At 37.1% G+C, this 15,817-nt stretch overlaps 1 protein-coding gene and 1 pseudogene across 3 annotated transcripts; both read right to left on the reverse strand.

Annotated features, from left to right (window-relative positions):
- Positions 1-1,963: 1,963 nt before the first annotated feature.
- Positions 1,964-9,198, reverse strand: LOC109161597 (annotated as a pseudogene).
- Positions 9,199-11,957: 2,759 nt separating this feature from the next.
- On the reverse strand, positions 11,958-15,073 carry LOC109162143 (ABSCISIC ACID-INSENSITIVE 5-like protein 5). Of its 3 annotated transcripts, none has more exons than XM_019310854.1 (5): positions 14,145-14,877; positions 12,910-14,012; positions 12,723-12,794; positions 12,601-12,630; positions 11,958-12,300 (listed from the first exon to the last, which is right to left on the reverse strand). In XM_019310854.1, exons 1-5 carry the CDS (start codon positions 14,212-14,214, stop codon positions 12,229-12,231), a joined length of 1,347 nt encoding a protein of 448 aa, XP_019166399.1. In that variant the 5' UTR covers positions 14,215-14,877; the 3' UTR covers positions 11,958-12,228. The 3 variants fall into 3 exon arrangements, with proteins under 3 accessions (XP_019166399.1, XP_019166400.1, XP_019166401.1); XM_019310855.1 differs by lacking the exon at positions 14,145-14,877 and adding an exon at positions 14,907-15,073 and having other exon boundaries at positions 12,047-12,300; XM_019310856.1 differs by having other exon boundaries at positions 12,047-12,300; positions 14,463-14,877.
- Positions 15,074-15,817: the final 744 nt, after the last annotated feature.

Genomic DNA, 15,817 nt, shown 5'->3' on the forward strand with positions numbered 1-15,817 from the left:
TTTGCCATCAACCAATCATTGGCATTTATCCTAGGGTTTTGGACCCTATATAAGCATCCATAATGCCTTGTGTTTTTCTAATTTCCTCCTTACCTTCTCCAAACTCTCTGTAGAAGAAAGACAACAAAGGCAGTAAGTATTCCACCTTCCTCAGCCATCTATTTCATTCATCTTTCCCTTAAGGTTTCATCTTCCTTTGTTTAAATCTCTAAAGTTCTATCTCTAGGTTTGGGTTGTATGGTTGTATGAAGAGTCTAGAAAGTGTCATCTGAGGAAGGAAAGGGAACCACACAAGAGAAAGAAGAAGAAACAACAAAGGTATAACCCCATGGATTCCCAATCTCTTTTTGACTCTGTGAAGTCACTGATATATGGTTAGAAATGAGTAGAACTGTTAGAATATTGTGTGTTTGAGCTATTAAACGACTTGTTGATGTTGTACAATGTGTTGGTGATGTTTTGGAAGTGGAAATGTGTCTGAAAATGCATTACAGGTGAAGAAAAAGTCTCTGGTGCACAACACAGTGTGCACCAGATAGAAGTCACGGGCCTAGCCAACGGCCCACGAGGGGAGCCGCTGGCTAGAGCCGTGACGGGACGGCCTTAGGGCATGGCCCTAGGCTGCTGCCGAGGCGGTCCTAGGCAGCGGGGCTCCTCTAGCCCCGCCGCAAACCCCGTTGGTTTTGTTATGTGCAGTGGCCGAGCCCTTGTGGCTCAGCTACGTGTCGTTTCGGACTGGGTGTCACGGGCCTTTGTGGCTCGGTACCTTGGGGCCGTCATGATGCACATTTGGACTTTGATTTCGTTGAATTTGGATTATAAATGAGCATTTTATGATTGAATTTGTGAAGCAAATGTGTTACAGTAATGTTTCAGTGTTTGAAAATGAGGAGTATTAGACTTGGCTTTGCCTATGTGAGTTGCTTGATACTATTTGATTGTTAAATTGAGAAGCATGATCATTAATTGAATAAGTCTTGTTAGAAAAGCATGCATGGATACGCGTAATGAACAAGTTAAGTTCCTCTAGACCATTTCTATTTTCCGAAAGAAAACGACACCACAGATTTAAATCAGACTGTTGGGGCATAGGATCCGATGCGTCGCGAAGGTGTAGCATACATTTCTTAACGGGTCCAGCACGGAGCAAGAGAATATCATTTATCGTGCTAATCTGAGCCATACCTTTCTCACCATCATCTTCGTACCTTGAGGAGAAGCATTCGAAAAACTTTCGATCAAACACAAGCCACGCATGCTGCAACCAAACACCCTTCCATTGAGGTGAGGACACAGCAATTCTGGCTGCGTCTTGAAAAGTCTTGAAAAGGCAAGCACCGAAAAGTCTCGAAAAGGCAAAATCCATTCCTTCACTTCTGTTGGCAGCTCACTTATAATCTCACAAGATTTTGGGAACAAAAGACATTTTGATGAATTTGGAAAGAAAACGAGAGAAGTATCATAAACCCTTCCTACCTTTTTCTACTGTGAGTTTGGAAGAATACCGAAAAACTTGGTTGAGTTGTTATAATGGAACGTGGATCGATTATGTATTTTTAACATTAAAATATAGAATTTTTAGAATATAAATTGTGTTTCTAAGTGCAATATATTATATATAATAATTATAGAAAGGAATTTGTAAATATAATTCAAGATCTTCCTGTAGATACAGAGTAAAACAATTTTAAGCAAATTTGAGATTCTTCCACAACCCGTGGCGGAGTTAGAATTTTTCTTCAGAATACAAAATACATTATAAACTACGGGATAATAGTCCTCTATGCTTTCTCATATTTTGAAATTGTTGTAGAACTGCTTCAAGACCTTCTCGTAAATACAGAGTAAAACAATTTTAAGCAAATTTGAGATTCTTCCACAACCAATAGCGAAGTCAAAAATTTTCTTCAGAATACAAAATACATTATAAATTACAATACAAGATTTATGATAAACTACGAAATAATAGTCTTCTACGTTCTCTCATATTTTGAAAGCGTTGTAGAACTACTTCATTTGAAACTTGATCAAAAATATCTTTTTTAACATGGGTATTCTACCTCCTCCATTAAATTCCTACTTGGAAGTGTATGTCACAAAATTTCGTGAGCCTTCCCGTAGTATCTGTTTATGTATGGAGACTGCAACAAAAGATTCACAACAAAATTCAACTTGTCAGAATGAAGCATGTTTGTAAGTTTTCATGAATTTGCCAGGGTATTACTTCACATTTTAAAAAGAGGATTATAAATTGCAGATTGATAGCACAGAGACAATCAATCATTCAAGGTGAAAACAGCAAACCAAACAACTAGTACATGTACGCTACAAATTATATGATTAGAAGCACTACATAAAGAAGATTTTCATAGTTAAAAAGGTGTCAGGAGGAAGGTTGAGGGAATTAAGGTTCTGCTCGGGTTATCCATTTTATTTTCTATGGAAAAAAGGTTATCAAAGCTCAGAACTTATTATCAGGTGTTTACAGTTCCAATCTATGATTTACACCCGAGCAACTTTGTTTTAACGACCCCAATTTATGCTGCCATAAATGCACCTAGACTAATTACACCTTGATAAACCTCAAAATATGCTAGTTTCTAGGAGCTTTTTATAGGAGTTTCGCATTCGTTTTCATATAGAAGTCGTGTTTTTAGAGCAAAATATCCTAAAAGTACAACTTAGCACAGAAATACCTTCTCGATTATAATTTATCTATTTTCAGGTATTTATGGACAAAAAACGTGATGAAAAGACGAAAATAAGCAAAGCCTAGACAAATGCGCGAACAAAGACCGAACACGCCGCGACTACGCACAAGAAGAGGGACGAAATGGGAATTAATCTCCATTCACGCCCCTCCTCACGGCTTGACAACGCCGTGAACGGGAAGCCAAGCGGAGCTAAAGGCTTACACCTTATTCACGCCGGCCTCACGGCGTGAGGCCGTGTGTGAATACGAGTGTGAATAAAAAGGCAAATTCAACATTGGAGGAGTTCAATTCATTTTTTGTAGGAAGTTCTTTTAGATTTAGAGAGAGATTTTCTAGGGTTAGAGTAGGATTCTAGAGAGAAACTAGGTCTACAATAGCAAACATCTATTTTCACTAGATTTGGCTAGAAAAATTGGAAATTCAAGGCATTTGGCTAGTGGATCTTCATCAACAATTTGTATTTTGTGGTTCTAAACAATTTGGGGTAAAATCTATTTTGTGCTTTATTGTTATCTCTTTTTGCCCTTTGTTAGTTGAGATCTTAATTATGCTTGGCTAAATCTAGTGGGTAGGATTGTGGTGTAGATTTGTATTGTAATGATGATCTAACTTGGGAATATTGTGGCTTTTGATTGAATGTTAACTATGTGGATGTCTTGTTGTTGAGGATGATCTTTGTGACATTCTTGGGGTGAGCCCAACTCCATGGATGGGATTGGAAACCTATATCTAGGCAAGAGACTGCTAGATCCGGGTAGCCTTGATCCTTTTCATTTCCCCGTCTTCGATCCAAGAGGGCAAGACCCAAAAAGAAGTGAGTGCAAAGTGTTTGCTTAAATGCCCCATAGAGAATGAGAATTCCTACGGGTGGCGTGTAGACCGAATCGGCTATCGCATTCGCAATTCACTTCTCTTGACTAATAGCACACGCAAATCTCCCATTTCAGGATTGACCAATCGCACAATGCAATCGAAACCCAATCCTCTAAGCAGTGTTGCAAAAATCGCGCCTAGGCACTAGGCAGTCGGCCACCTAGGCGGCCGCCTAGGCGCTCTAGGCGCCGATTAATCGCACTAAGCGCCCGCCTAGGCGCCCTAGGCGGTCCCCAGGCGCCTAGGGGGCGCCTAGCGATTTTTGCAACCTTGCCTCTAAGTAATCCCTACTCCCGCTTAGTTTTAATCTAGTCTTATTACTTTCTTTGCTATGATCTTCCCCGCGCACACTCGCCCATACACCACTTACACTCCTTGCACCTAGTTTTCTCTTGAAATGCACTGTGACATATGATTGTTTTGCACTATACTTACTCCGCATTGCCATCCTTGAGTACGACACTCGGGGTGGTTCTCACTCCCCGTTTTAACTCTTTCTACCTCTTTCCATACACGACCCATGCACATCTAATCTTTTGACGACGCTTGCTAATAGAGAACCATAAACAAAAAGGAAAAAAATATAAATCATGATTATGACCTTCATGTATGATACATCAGGTGAGGTCACAGGATAAAACTTGTAGAATCTCATATCTTCAAATGCAGCCTTTTTTTCCGCGCTCATTTCTGCTATTGCCTTTTTCCGGGCTTCCCTTGCCTATACGAAAAATTGATCTTGTGCTCAAAACACAAAAGATAGGATATTTCTCCTGAAAGTATTAGGAAATAGAAAAAGGGAAGATGAAAGAAGGGTGGGGTTTGCAGGAATCTTTAACCAAATACCTCACGGTTAGCTTTTTTGGCATCACGGACCTTTTCCTTAATAAAGTCCTGATATAAAAAGAAACATAAATATATAAGTAAACTAATTTAAGATCATCAATTACCAAGAGAAAATACAATACATATAGTTCAAGATAATGTTACGTGCTTATTGCAAATAATAAGTTTACCTTGAAGGCATCTTTTTGATCTTCCATCAACTCCTCTTCTTCAATAAGTTTGTCTGTAAATTCCTATATGATCAACAATCAAAGTCAGTAGCAAGGGCATGGTTTGTACATACAGAAATACATGCACTTTTCTGCTCAAGTAATAGATACTTCACGGTTTATCTTTGGTGCTGGGTTAGCCCACAACTTATACTCCAAAAAACATAAGCTATGCCAATTATTAAACAGAGAAAAAGGCTTCCACAGGCAAATAAGAGCTCCTTTTCAGAAAAGCCTCTTTTCCAATAAGCTCCAACTAGGCCAAAATAGAACTTAATAGAGTATTAAATTATTTCCATCATCACCTAAGTTTTAGAAAATAATGGTCAGTGGTCAAGAGACCTCTTAAAGTTTCAAATGATAAACATCTGTAAAAACAGTATAAACAAGTATCAAAGTCTTATACTGGAGAATACCTAAAACATACTTTTCATCCGGGCATATTTCCTCAATTAAAATAAGAAAATGTATAGGAACTTCTTTTAAGAGTCAGTTGACTGAACCAATCACAGATAGAGGGAGAAAGGATGGGAAAGTGATTAAGCCACTTACATCAACTTCATCTAATTCCCAATCAAACTCGCAGAAAACCTGGAAGAAAGCCCTATTACAAAGTATAAACAAAATGGAAATATATAGTAAGAATGCCACCTAATATCTGTAGCACTTATGTTTCAGAATTACAAGAAATCTTACAGGTTTGGGTTCTCCTGGAAATATAATCTGCACAACAGTGCTCTGTTCAAGCTCATCTTCCTTGAAAGGCTGGTAGAAATCTGTCAATGACAATTGAAAATTGTCAGTGAACTTCTAACTGAAGCAGATCACTAAAAAGAACAGCCCATAGACAGCTGCTGATGTAATGATTTCAAGAAATGGCATATTGGCATAAATACATACTTGACTCAAATGCAATTGTTCTATAATTAACCAGCAGAAAATTCTGAACCATATTCATGATTTCATGACAGTAGTAAAAAAACACGGGCCAATTAGGAAGTGACACACAATGTTGCTAGGTTTTATCAATGACGATCAATACAGTAGAAGGCACATACATGGTCTGTGTAAAAAATTTATTAAAAAAAAATAGCAGAATACAAGTTGTGCAGGCATTAGAATTTCATGGGTGAATGATGAAATGAAGCAGACTTAGAGCTACTATGATTTGTACTGGGGTGTCTTTCCTAAGAAAGCTGTCTTCAGTTATATCTCATAAGGTACACCAGAACCGAAGCAAGGGAATGTTGCTAACATCTGACATTGGAAACATTCATTAAGTGACAGTTAAAAGTTACACAACAAAAACAGAATACGTAATCCTGGGTTGAACCTACAACAGTTATAGCCAATTGATTTAAAAGTCAATGTAGCATTAATAAACTCAAGGAAAAAGTCTACAGCCTAAGTACATAGCCGAGTATTTGAAAGAAAAGCATCACTGACAACATAACAGATATAGAAGCAAAAAAAGCAAATCTTTAGCAAGGGAATATATGGTGACTCACAGGGTAGGCAATATTCAAACTTCTTCACACGCTCCAACTTCAAATGTTTTAGGCCAGCCCTATGAAAACAATGAAGAGGCATTAATTATATAAGTGGTGTGCTTTGGCGGCCAAAATTTGTGCTACGCAAACTCAAAAGAAAGGGAAAACAGAAAGAGGGAGAGGAAAGGGGAAGATGAACTAACACATGTTTTCAGCAGTCAAAATTTATTTTTGGTAGAAACACCTAAGTTAGCAAAGCAACAGTAGAAGTGTTCACCCTAATTACAAAATGATAAACTACATGGAAGCATAAGAATCCCAAAAATTGTTCGCTAAAATGAAAGAAACTCAAAGGTGAAGTAAAATCTTTAGATGGACCCAAGTTTATGAAAAGCATTGTAGGTTCACCCAAAAATAGTGATGGTTGAAACCAACAGAATAAACTTCCTAAACAGAATTTGAATGTAGGATGAAACTATACCTTCTTTGGGTACAACCCAATATAAAAATTTGGGGTTTGAGTCTTTCAACCTGAGAATCCCTGAAGGAATAAGAAAATTGAAAAGAATCATTTGCTTTGAAAAACGAACATATTGGGTAGGAATCCTTTTAATAGGATTGAACAAAAGATGACAATACCTATTTTCCAAAGGTAATGTATGGAACCCAATCCATTTTCATCTGTTTCATGGGCACTATTTCTTCAGCTTCCATTTGTACAGAGGTTATTCCAATTTTGTCTGAAGGTGGAAAAGGTGAAACCACCTGTCCAAGAAGAAATGTGGAAAGAGAATTGAGGAAAACCCAAATACTAAAATGCAGTAAATTATGACATATATGACAGTCTTCTTTTGTGGTCCAACATTCCAATAGATTGAGGAATACATAATTCATTTGTTTTACAATTTTCATACATATATTTATGCACTTTAAAGTAGAGAATCATATGAACAGAGCTTCGAAGCTGAATATCTTTATAGCATCTACCTTGGGATGTAAGAAAAATGGTAACAATAGCACAAGATAACTATTGAAGACAGATACTTGCAGTTGCAAAGAATATAGAATTCCAGAAAAGATGTTAATGATAAAAAGAAATATCAAATTGCATTATTCATTATGTCATAACACACGTAGGAAACTTAGAACAGTTCAAAACACAACCAGCAAAAAGACAACTCAGAGCTTGACAAGTGTAATATAAAAAGCTTAGGAACTTACAGCAACCACAACTGGTATGCATGTAACTTTTGGTTGACCTTGGTATGAGACCAATTGTGCTGCAATGAACAAAGAGGAATTAGAATAAGATAATTGATAGCAAGAAACCAATATATGGTACTCACAGAATGGATTATTGCAAATGATGAAATAATGTTGTTAATAATGCATACAGTGTAACAGGATTTCAATGAAAACAACACAAATATCATTGCAGAATATTTTTGTTCATCGGATAGAAAGCATAAATTCAATTGACTGGAAAGCTATTGTGTGCACTATCTACAATCTAGTAAATGAAATTAAGGAACATCTGGCACTTACGTTCTGTACAGCCAAAAAGGTAGACTTTTTTTCCATATAACTTTCCGCCTTCTTCAAAGGCTTCCTGTTAATAAGCACACACAAATTCAATTCAAGTCATTTATCTTCTCTATATAGTGTCAACTATGCAATTGAAAATTCAAACAATGAATTTCTAGACAACATGACAAACAAAAAATTTATTGCACATTAATCCACTAACCTCCAGATTTGAGAAGTTCCCTTTATACTGATAGACCATGTCCAACTGATCCCACTGAAAAGGGGGAAACACAAAGAACCAAAGACAATGAGTGAAACAAGAAGCATTGTGCAATCTAATACCTGTTGAAGATAAGAAAGTTATCAGAACCAAACCTCAGTACCAACAGGGAAAACTTGTTGCCATAGATCCTCCTGCAAACACGGAATAAAAAAATTTAAGCAAACTAGAGATTCTTCCACAACTGAACCAATTTGTTTCCACTACAATGCTGAACTGCAATTAGCCAAAGCCTTTCTCAGAATATCCAATTATAGCAATACTTTGGTAACTGGTCAATAAAAAATATTTTTTAAAATACCCATGAGATAAAACAGAAATTATATAAAAAGCATCAGCTACTTAATTAAGACAATAAGAAAACAACTTCAGATAACATAATACAAGTCATTTGTTTTATACACAAAGTAAGGCATTTCTAGGAGCAAATGATGCATTTACAGTAATGAATCAGTAATTCATTCTCTTTTCTCTATAATTGGAACCACATAAACTAAATTAGAGGCTAAGTGAGACATTTGATTTTGTATCTAGCAACCTCCTCTCATACAGTTCCAATAAAGATTTCAACAAACTAAATATGCAGCTATACACATCTGCAACAGATGATTAGTACAGAAAAATCAAGCGTCCTCACCAAAGCACCAGATAAAATAAATAAAAAATAAAATAAATAAATAACAACTTGAAATCCAAATCAATCACCCAATGTAATTCAAAATAACCCTACACTATGGAAACTGGAGGAAAACGCAAGTAGAGAAAACGAAATATGCATACCAAATTGCGCTTCTCGGGGAAGTACTCGGTTTCAGTGTCCTGTTTGGAAGTCCTTGCTCGTTTAGCTCGAGGCTTGGTAGGTTTTTTGCTGGGCTCGCCCTCAGCCAAAGACTTGCTAGGCTCTTCCTTGTCATTGTCCTCCTGAGCAGCAGATTGGCTCTGCTCCTCCGCCGACTGGCTAGGCTCCGGCTCCGGTTCGTTTTCCTTCTCTTCCGCGGATTTGCTCTGCTGCTTCCTCTTCGTGGTCTTCTTCTCCTTCGCCTCCGCAGGAGCTTTGTCCTTCTGGCTCCCCTTTCTCTTTGCAGGTCTCTTCATTGTCGACATAGAGAGAGAAAGTGTGTGTGTCTGTATCCGAGTGTAGATATAGAGAGAGAGAAGAGAAGAGATGAGATTGAAGGGTTGTAGACTTGTAGAAGAGAGGGGGCGAATTTGAATTGGAAATGGTTAAAATGAGATGGTGGAAACCGGAAAGTGGAAGAATCTAGCGAGGCGGAAAGGGTATATATTTGGAGGGGCTAGCGTTATTTAGAAGCGATTGCCATTTGCCTGAATACCAATCGTTATGCTATGGATCCGTGTTACAGTATACATTGTGGACACAGAACGGTATCGTTATTTTTCACTATTTTTTATTTTTTAATTTCAGACGTTTCGTTATAGAAACATATGTTCATAATTTTATCACTATATGTTATAATTGTAAGTTCATAATGTTAGAACTCTGTGTTCATAATTCCATAATTGTACATTCATAATTTCGTAACTGTACATTCATAATTTCGTAACTGTACATTCATAATTTCGTAATTGTACATTCATAATTAAATAACTGTAAATTCATAATTTTCGAAGCTCTATGTTCATAATTTTATCACTATATGTTCATAATTGTAAGCTCATAATGTCAGAGCTCTGTGTTCATAATTCCATAACTGTACATTCATAATTCCATAACTGTACATTCATAATTCTGTAACTGTACATTCATAATTCTGTAACTGTACATTCATAATTTCCGAAGCTCTATGTTCATAATTTTATTACTATATGTTCATAATTGTAATTTCATAATATCAGAACTTTGTGTTCATAATTCCATAACTGTACGTTCATAATTTCATAACTATACATTCATAATTCCACAAACGAATAACGTCATTAACACCTTAACGGTGAGACAAAATCATTTTTTTTTTTAATTAGAAGGCTGTCGTTTTCCCTGAAAACGACGTCATTTTAGACTCGTGTCGACAATGCATAGTGGACACGAGTCTACAGCATAATTTGCCGAGCAATTTATATCCTGCACCACCGCGCGCGTTGCATTGTGCGTCCAGATGCAAAATGACGTCGTTTCAATTTTTATTTTATTTTTTTTGAAATTTTGCTACCCAGTGTTTGGCAGTTAATTTTCTTTAAAAAAAAATCTCATGTTCAAAAATGTACATAATGTTATACTAGAATACACATAATTGTATACATGAATGTACATAATTATATAACAAAATACACATACTCTTTTTTAAAAGATAATACACATAATCTAACATAATACATAATAAACATAAACTTTTAATATAATACACATCAACTCTTAACATAATACACAAAATTTTCATGGTTCGGATGTACATAATTGTATAAAAAAATGTACATTATAAAAAATATACATAATTGTATAACCAAATATACATAATCATGTCAACTTCCTATCGCGCCTCTCAAAACAACGTCGTTTTTTGTTGTGTGTTATTGTGTGTTTTTTGGTTGTTGGAAGTATCATATGTCCCTGTCTGAGCGTTTTTGTTGAAGAAAGGTGGGTTGTAATCAAACAATGTCTTTTACTTACTATAAATTGCTGCCAGTGCTGGCCTTTTTTGTTATGTTTATGTTATCTTATCTGTAGTTGAGTTGTTTTGCCAAATAATAGCCAAAGGGAGAGTTTGTTAGTGTTTTATTAAGAAAAACCCCAACATATAATTGGCAATATTATTATGGCAAATTAAGATAGGGTTTAGCTTGGTATCTGACCGTCCTTAAAGAAGACTGATTGATCAGTTAAGTCAACAGACGCATCTCTGGATCAAGCCACAGAAAATTTTATAAAAACTGACTGATGCAGTTATTAGATGATTGTTTTGGAAAGAATATCAGCGAATCATCTTTTGAGGTATGGACCGAATCTCCTTGAAGAATCAATATCTTTTCTTTCACAAAGTCCTACATTTTACAACCAGAGTTATATTCGGAGAGTGTCCAAATAAAGAAGTATATATACACATATACTTTCAGAAGTTAGGGTTGCATTGATTGAAGCCGCAACACTATATACTAAAAAGATACACATCTTTGGTTTTTATGCATCTTCTCAAGACAATGAGTTCATGTTGATTACGAAGATGAACTTGAGAAGAATCAACACTGCTTAAACAATGGATGCGATGATCACTCAGTTGTGGGATCAACGTGGGACTGCGTCATTGAAGCGGACTGCATCAGAGTTAGCTCTACATTGAAGGGATTTCAATTGGACTTCTGAATGCGTGGCTCTCCGACTTCAACAATCCACTAAACATATGTGTTGATTTACTTTCTGCTTTAGTCTTCCGCATTACGCTATATCTGTTTATCTATCTGAATGACTGTCTGAACGACAGAACAAGCAGCAAGGGATTTAGATTTACTTTTTATTTATTTATTTATTTTTATTATTATTATATTTTTCAAAAAAATCAAACGGCATTCAGTTCAGTTCAATTTTTTATCGAACAATTCGAGTCGGTTTTTACCAAAAATTCAATACCGTTCGTATACAAGAATCCAATACCGTTTGGTTGTTCGGTTCAGTTCGATTCGAGACTACTAAACCGAATTGCTCACCCTTAAAGTTAATTACCAAAATGGTCCTTTGACTATAATCAAATTACTAATTTGATCCCAAGTTAACGGTTGACTAACAGTCAAACAAATAGAGAACCAAATTAGTTGAAATTTTTAAAATTGAGAGACTCATTGGTTAAAAAAAATAGTTAAGGACCAAATTGGTAATTTTACTATAGTCAAGGAACCATTTTGATAATTAACTTTTTTTTATTTAATGGTCTAATTGGACGAACTATACAAATTCAATAGTCTATTTAGCGTTTTTGTCCTTCATGATCTGGCTGCAAGCCTTCACAAGCTTTTTTATCTCCCAATATGAAATATCAGCAAATTAGGTGAGTTGAAATCCCCAATGTCTCACATAGGAATAGATTATTAGTATATAAACTGAGAGATTACAGAACTCAGATTACACTACTGTCACATTGTACAACAAGCACCAAATATCAAACTGGAACCTTAAAGCTAAGAAGACCCTTTCCTTAATTTACAAAATGACAGCTTATACTTCTCTATACACAACTAATTTATCACGCCCTGAATTGGATCATAGTAAACTATTCACTGAACCTGCCTAACTACATATGAGGTAACTCTGTTTGATCTTATGCTTCTTCCCAATTCTTTTACAAAGGTCCGGTCACCGTCCTCCTCAAGCATCTCGACTTGCCTCCCCATGGCATATTCACTTTCTCGTTCTGCAAACAAGTACAACATGAAGCACGATGATCAAGAATAAATCCCGGGAGTGAGATTCATTGTGAAGTTTAGACAACCAAGCATAAATCCCGGGAGTGAGATTCATTGTTCAACAAATTATGCCAACCCTGATTGGGATGGGAGTACGGGACTTGAATCTGAGACCTTCCTTATGAAAAGCAATATTGTAATACCATTATATGCTCAAATGTAGCAACTACTAAGTACTAAACAAAATATAGATTTTTGCATCATGAAACTATGAACAACATTCAACAGGCAGGCAAAGTCGTTTTTACCTCATTCTTTTGCATCTCCATGAGTTCGGTCTGCAACAACACAGAACACAAACAATCACAATCATAGTTTTCTAGTATAATTTTGTCAACACAACAACGTTTCGCTCAGATGGTGAAGTTACCTGTTTTTTCCTCAGTTCTTGGTTTGCTTCCTTTAGTTTTGCTACTTCCGCTTCCAATTCTAAAGTATAGGCCTGCCATATTCATGCAACGGGAAAATCCAAACCACGTGTTATTATTCATCAACTTCAGAATCACCAATCTATCATTAGAAGCCACAATATGTGTGGTGTTCGTTTTATAAATCACCTGCTTCCGGGCTCGTGATCTTGCAGCAGATTCTCGATTTTTAATCATTCTCCTTCGCCTCCGTTCCACTACTTTCTCTAAAGAGCCACATGCTTTCCTCCCCCTTCCACCTTCATTGAACGCAAAAGGTGAAGGGGACAGCGAAGATGTATCCAAATTGCTCTTAGTAACAATATCTGAAGACAATGGATTCCTAGGCGATCCGCCTATTGCTGTCGTTGCCCCATTGCATAAACCCGCCATCCTCATTGCCCCGCCCTGCATAACAGAACCCTGAGCAAGACTAGTGTTAAGAGGACTCGACATTCCAACGATAGGGCCCCCTCCCACCCTCGGGCTAGCCAGCTGAGCGGTGTTCCCTAATTGCATAGGGGAGGCGAAAGCCACAGTTGTTTGTTTAGAAAACAGCGGTAGCTGAAGCTGGGACGATTGGGTACCACCTGCATTCATCATTAAGTTAGATGGACCAGGAATTGCAGCGTTTTTACCATTTTCTGCAATTTGTTTGCTCAAACCGCCCCCCGGGTTTTGAGCTGGCTGTTGAAAGGCTATACTATTCAGTTGACTCAAACCACCGGATAATCCAACACCATTGGGTTGAACTTGAATGTCCTCTCTCACAACCCCCGCTCTCGCCAGAAACTCTTCCAGTGTCATTTCTCCCAGCGTAGATTGTCTCTGCCCAAAGTTTGACACCCCGCCACCGTTTTCATCGTTCTTGGAGACCCCCGTCTCTTTGTGGAAATCTCTCCACACTTCATCAACCGTTTTCTGGCTAAGCGTCCGAGGCAATGTCAAAGAGCCTTGTCTCTGCAAGTTCCCACCGGGGGGGATACTTGCATCCGCTGCACTAGCAGAAGATGCTATGGCTTGAGACTCCTCAGCTGTCCAAATATTCTTCAAGAGATCCTCCATGTTCATAGACCCCAAATCCTTCCCAAGTCCCCCATATGTCTGGAGCTCATCAAAGGTCAAAGAGTATATCGAAGATTGTCTAGTCAATGGGAAAGGACTGGCTGGCTTGTCTCCATTGCCCTCTGGCAGTGGCATCTCCCCAAAGTTCTTGAAGTTCATATAAGACCCCATAACTGGGAAACTTGAAACTGATCATATGAATGATAAATAAGCAGTAAGTATCAATTAAATATGATTAGAATTCAAGCAGTGAAATAACAGTTTTCTCTTCCTCCTTTCCTGGTAAATGTGAGGAGAATGAGATTGCAATTTAGACTCACAGACAAAGGGCATTTTCTCATCCTCTTTGCTTAACTTTTCACCACACTCCCAACACAAATGTTTCACCATAAAAAGCAAGAAAACATCAATAATTCAACCAACAAATCTAAAGGCATCAACATTGTCTATACATAAATTTAAAGTGTCCTGCCAAGTTCTACTCACTAAAAAACACAAATCTTATGCAATTAAATGACAATACATCTGATTATAGACAGAATTTAAATGCATGGTTTTTAAACCCCAAGTCAGTAGAATTGCCATCACTCTTTCAAAAAAAAATGTTATCTTCTTTAAAAAGAATAAAATATATATATCTCTCTTTGAAAAAGATAGCTGCAAGATCAGATTTTGACTTCACTAACTTCACTGCTCCAATACACTTTCCCTTGCATTCAGATCCCAGATCAATCAGATCAGATTATCAGAAAGCTCAAGTCATAAGAAAATTGCACTATAAGCTTCAATACAAAGCAAAACCATTCATTCATTCTTAAAGAATCCGCCAACTCTCTAAAACAACACAATCATTACATGCATCAGAACAAATCCAAACTAAGAAAATCCCATCATGTCTTCTTTTTTTTTTTCAATTTCTTGAGCTGATTAACAAGAACAGTGTCCAATTGTCCATTCCATATGATCAAGATTTGGGCTTTTGTCTTATCCCAAGAAGAAAATGAAACAAAACCCGGAGAGAAAGCAAGGAAAACAGCAGCCCCGCAGAAATTAAAGAAGAGGGAACAAAAATTATATATTACCCTTTTAACAGAAAGCCAGACAGGCGGAGTTGGGGAAGCGTGTCGTTGGCTTCTTCTTCCTCGCCGGTTGAAGCTTGGTGGAGGCGACAAGTGTCTGTTGCCCCTTCATAGACACGAGTCCCCCCACGCTTAAATCTCCAAAAAGTCACTCCGATTTTACCAAAAATTATTTTAATGTTTCTGATCAGTTACGTGCCCTCTGTATCTTCCGCAACGTGGACCAGCTGCGAGGATGCTGTAGCCTCGAAGGAGACGTCCGGCCAATGGGAGAGTGCTAAGTGGGAGATTTTCCACCGCTGATTTAGACTTTCCGACATGTCCATTAATGATAGATTGTGTTAATCTTTACCTCTTTATTCGTTGGCTTTAGGGTAGAATGGTAGATCCTAGATAGAGGGATTATTCATTACAAGATATTTTTACCTTTCTCTTTTTGGCATCTCTAACTCCACATTTAATTAAAAATTTAAAGTTATTAAATTAACATAATTGTATAAGTACTTTCTCACATAGTATAAAATATATTATATTAATTAAGTAATTGTCGTGTAAGTGAATGATTAAGTTAATAAGTAATTTAGTCCGATAATGATTTAGTTATTCAGTTTGACTTTAGCTGAATATCTGCCTATAATGATGATAAGTAAATTTTTAAGCAAAACGGTCATCTCACAGCCCCTATAATCAAAATACACTACAACATATAATCAATGATGGCGGTTCCGTGATAGGGCTCGTATTGCTTGCCAATTAAGCCATTAGTAGATCGGGTATCCCCCTCCCCAACCTCCCAAAAAAAATAAAGATGGCGGTTCCGGTTCCTTAATTACGAAAACCTTAACCGTTAGGAATTAGATCGGAACCGGAACCGTACGGACCACGAACGGTTCCGATTCCAGTTCGATTAGCAC

Source organism: Ipomoea nil, unplaced genomic scaffold (genome assembly GCF_001879475.1).
Source record: "Ipomoea nil cultivar Tokyo-kokei standard unplaced genomic scaffold, Asagao_1.1 scaffold2926, whole genome shotgun sequence".
Classification (NCBI taxonomy): domain Eukaryota; kingdom Viridiplantae; phylum Streptophyta; class Magnoliopsida; order Solanales; family Convolvulaceae; genus Ipomoea; species Ipomoea nil.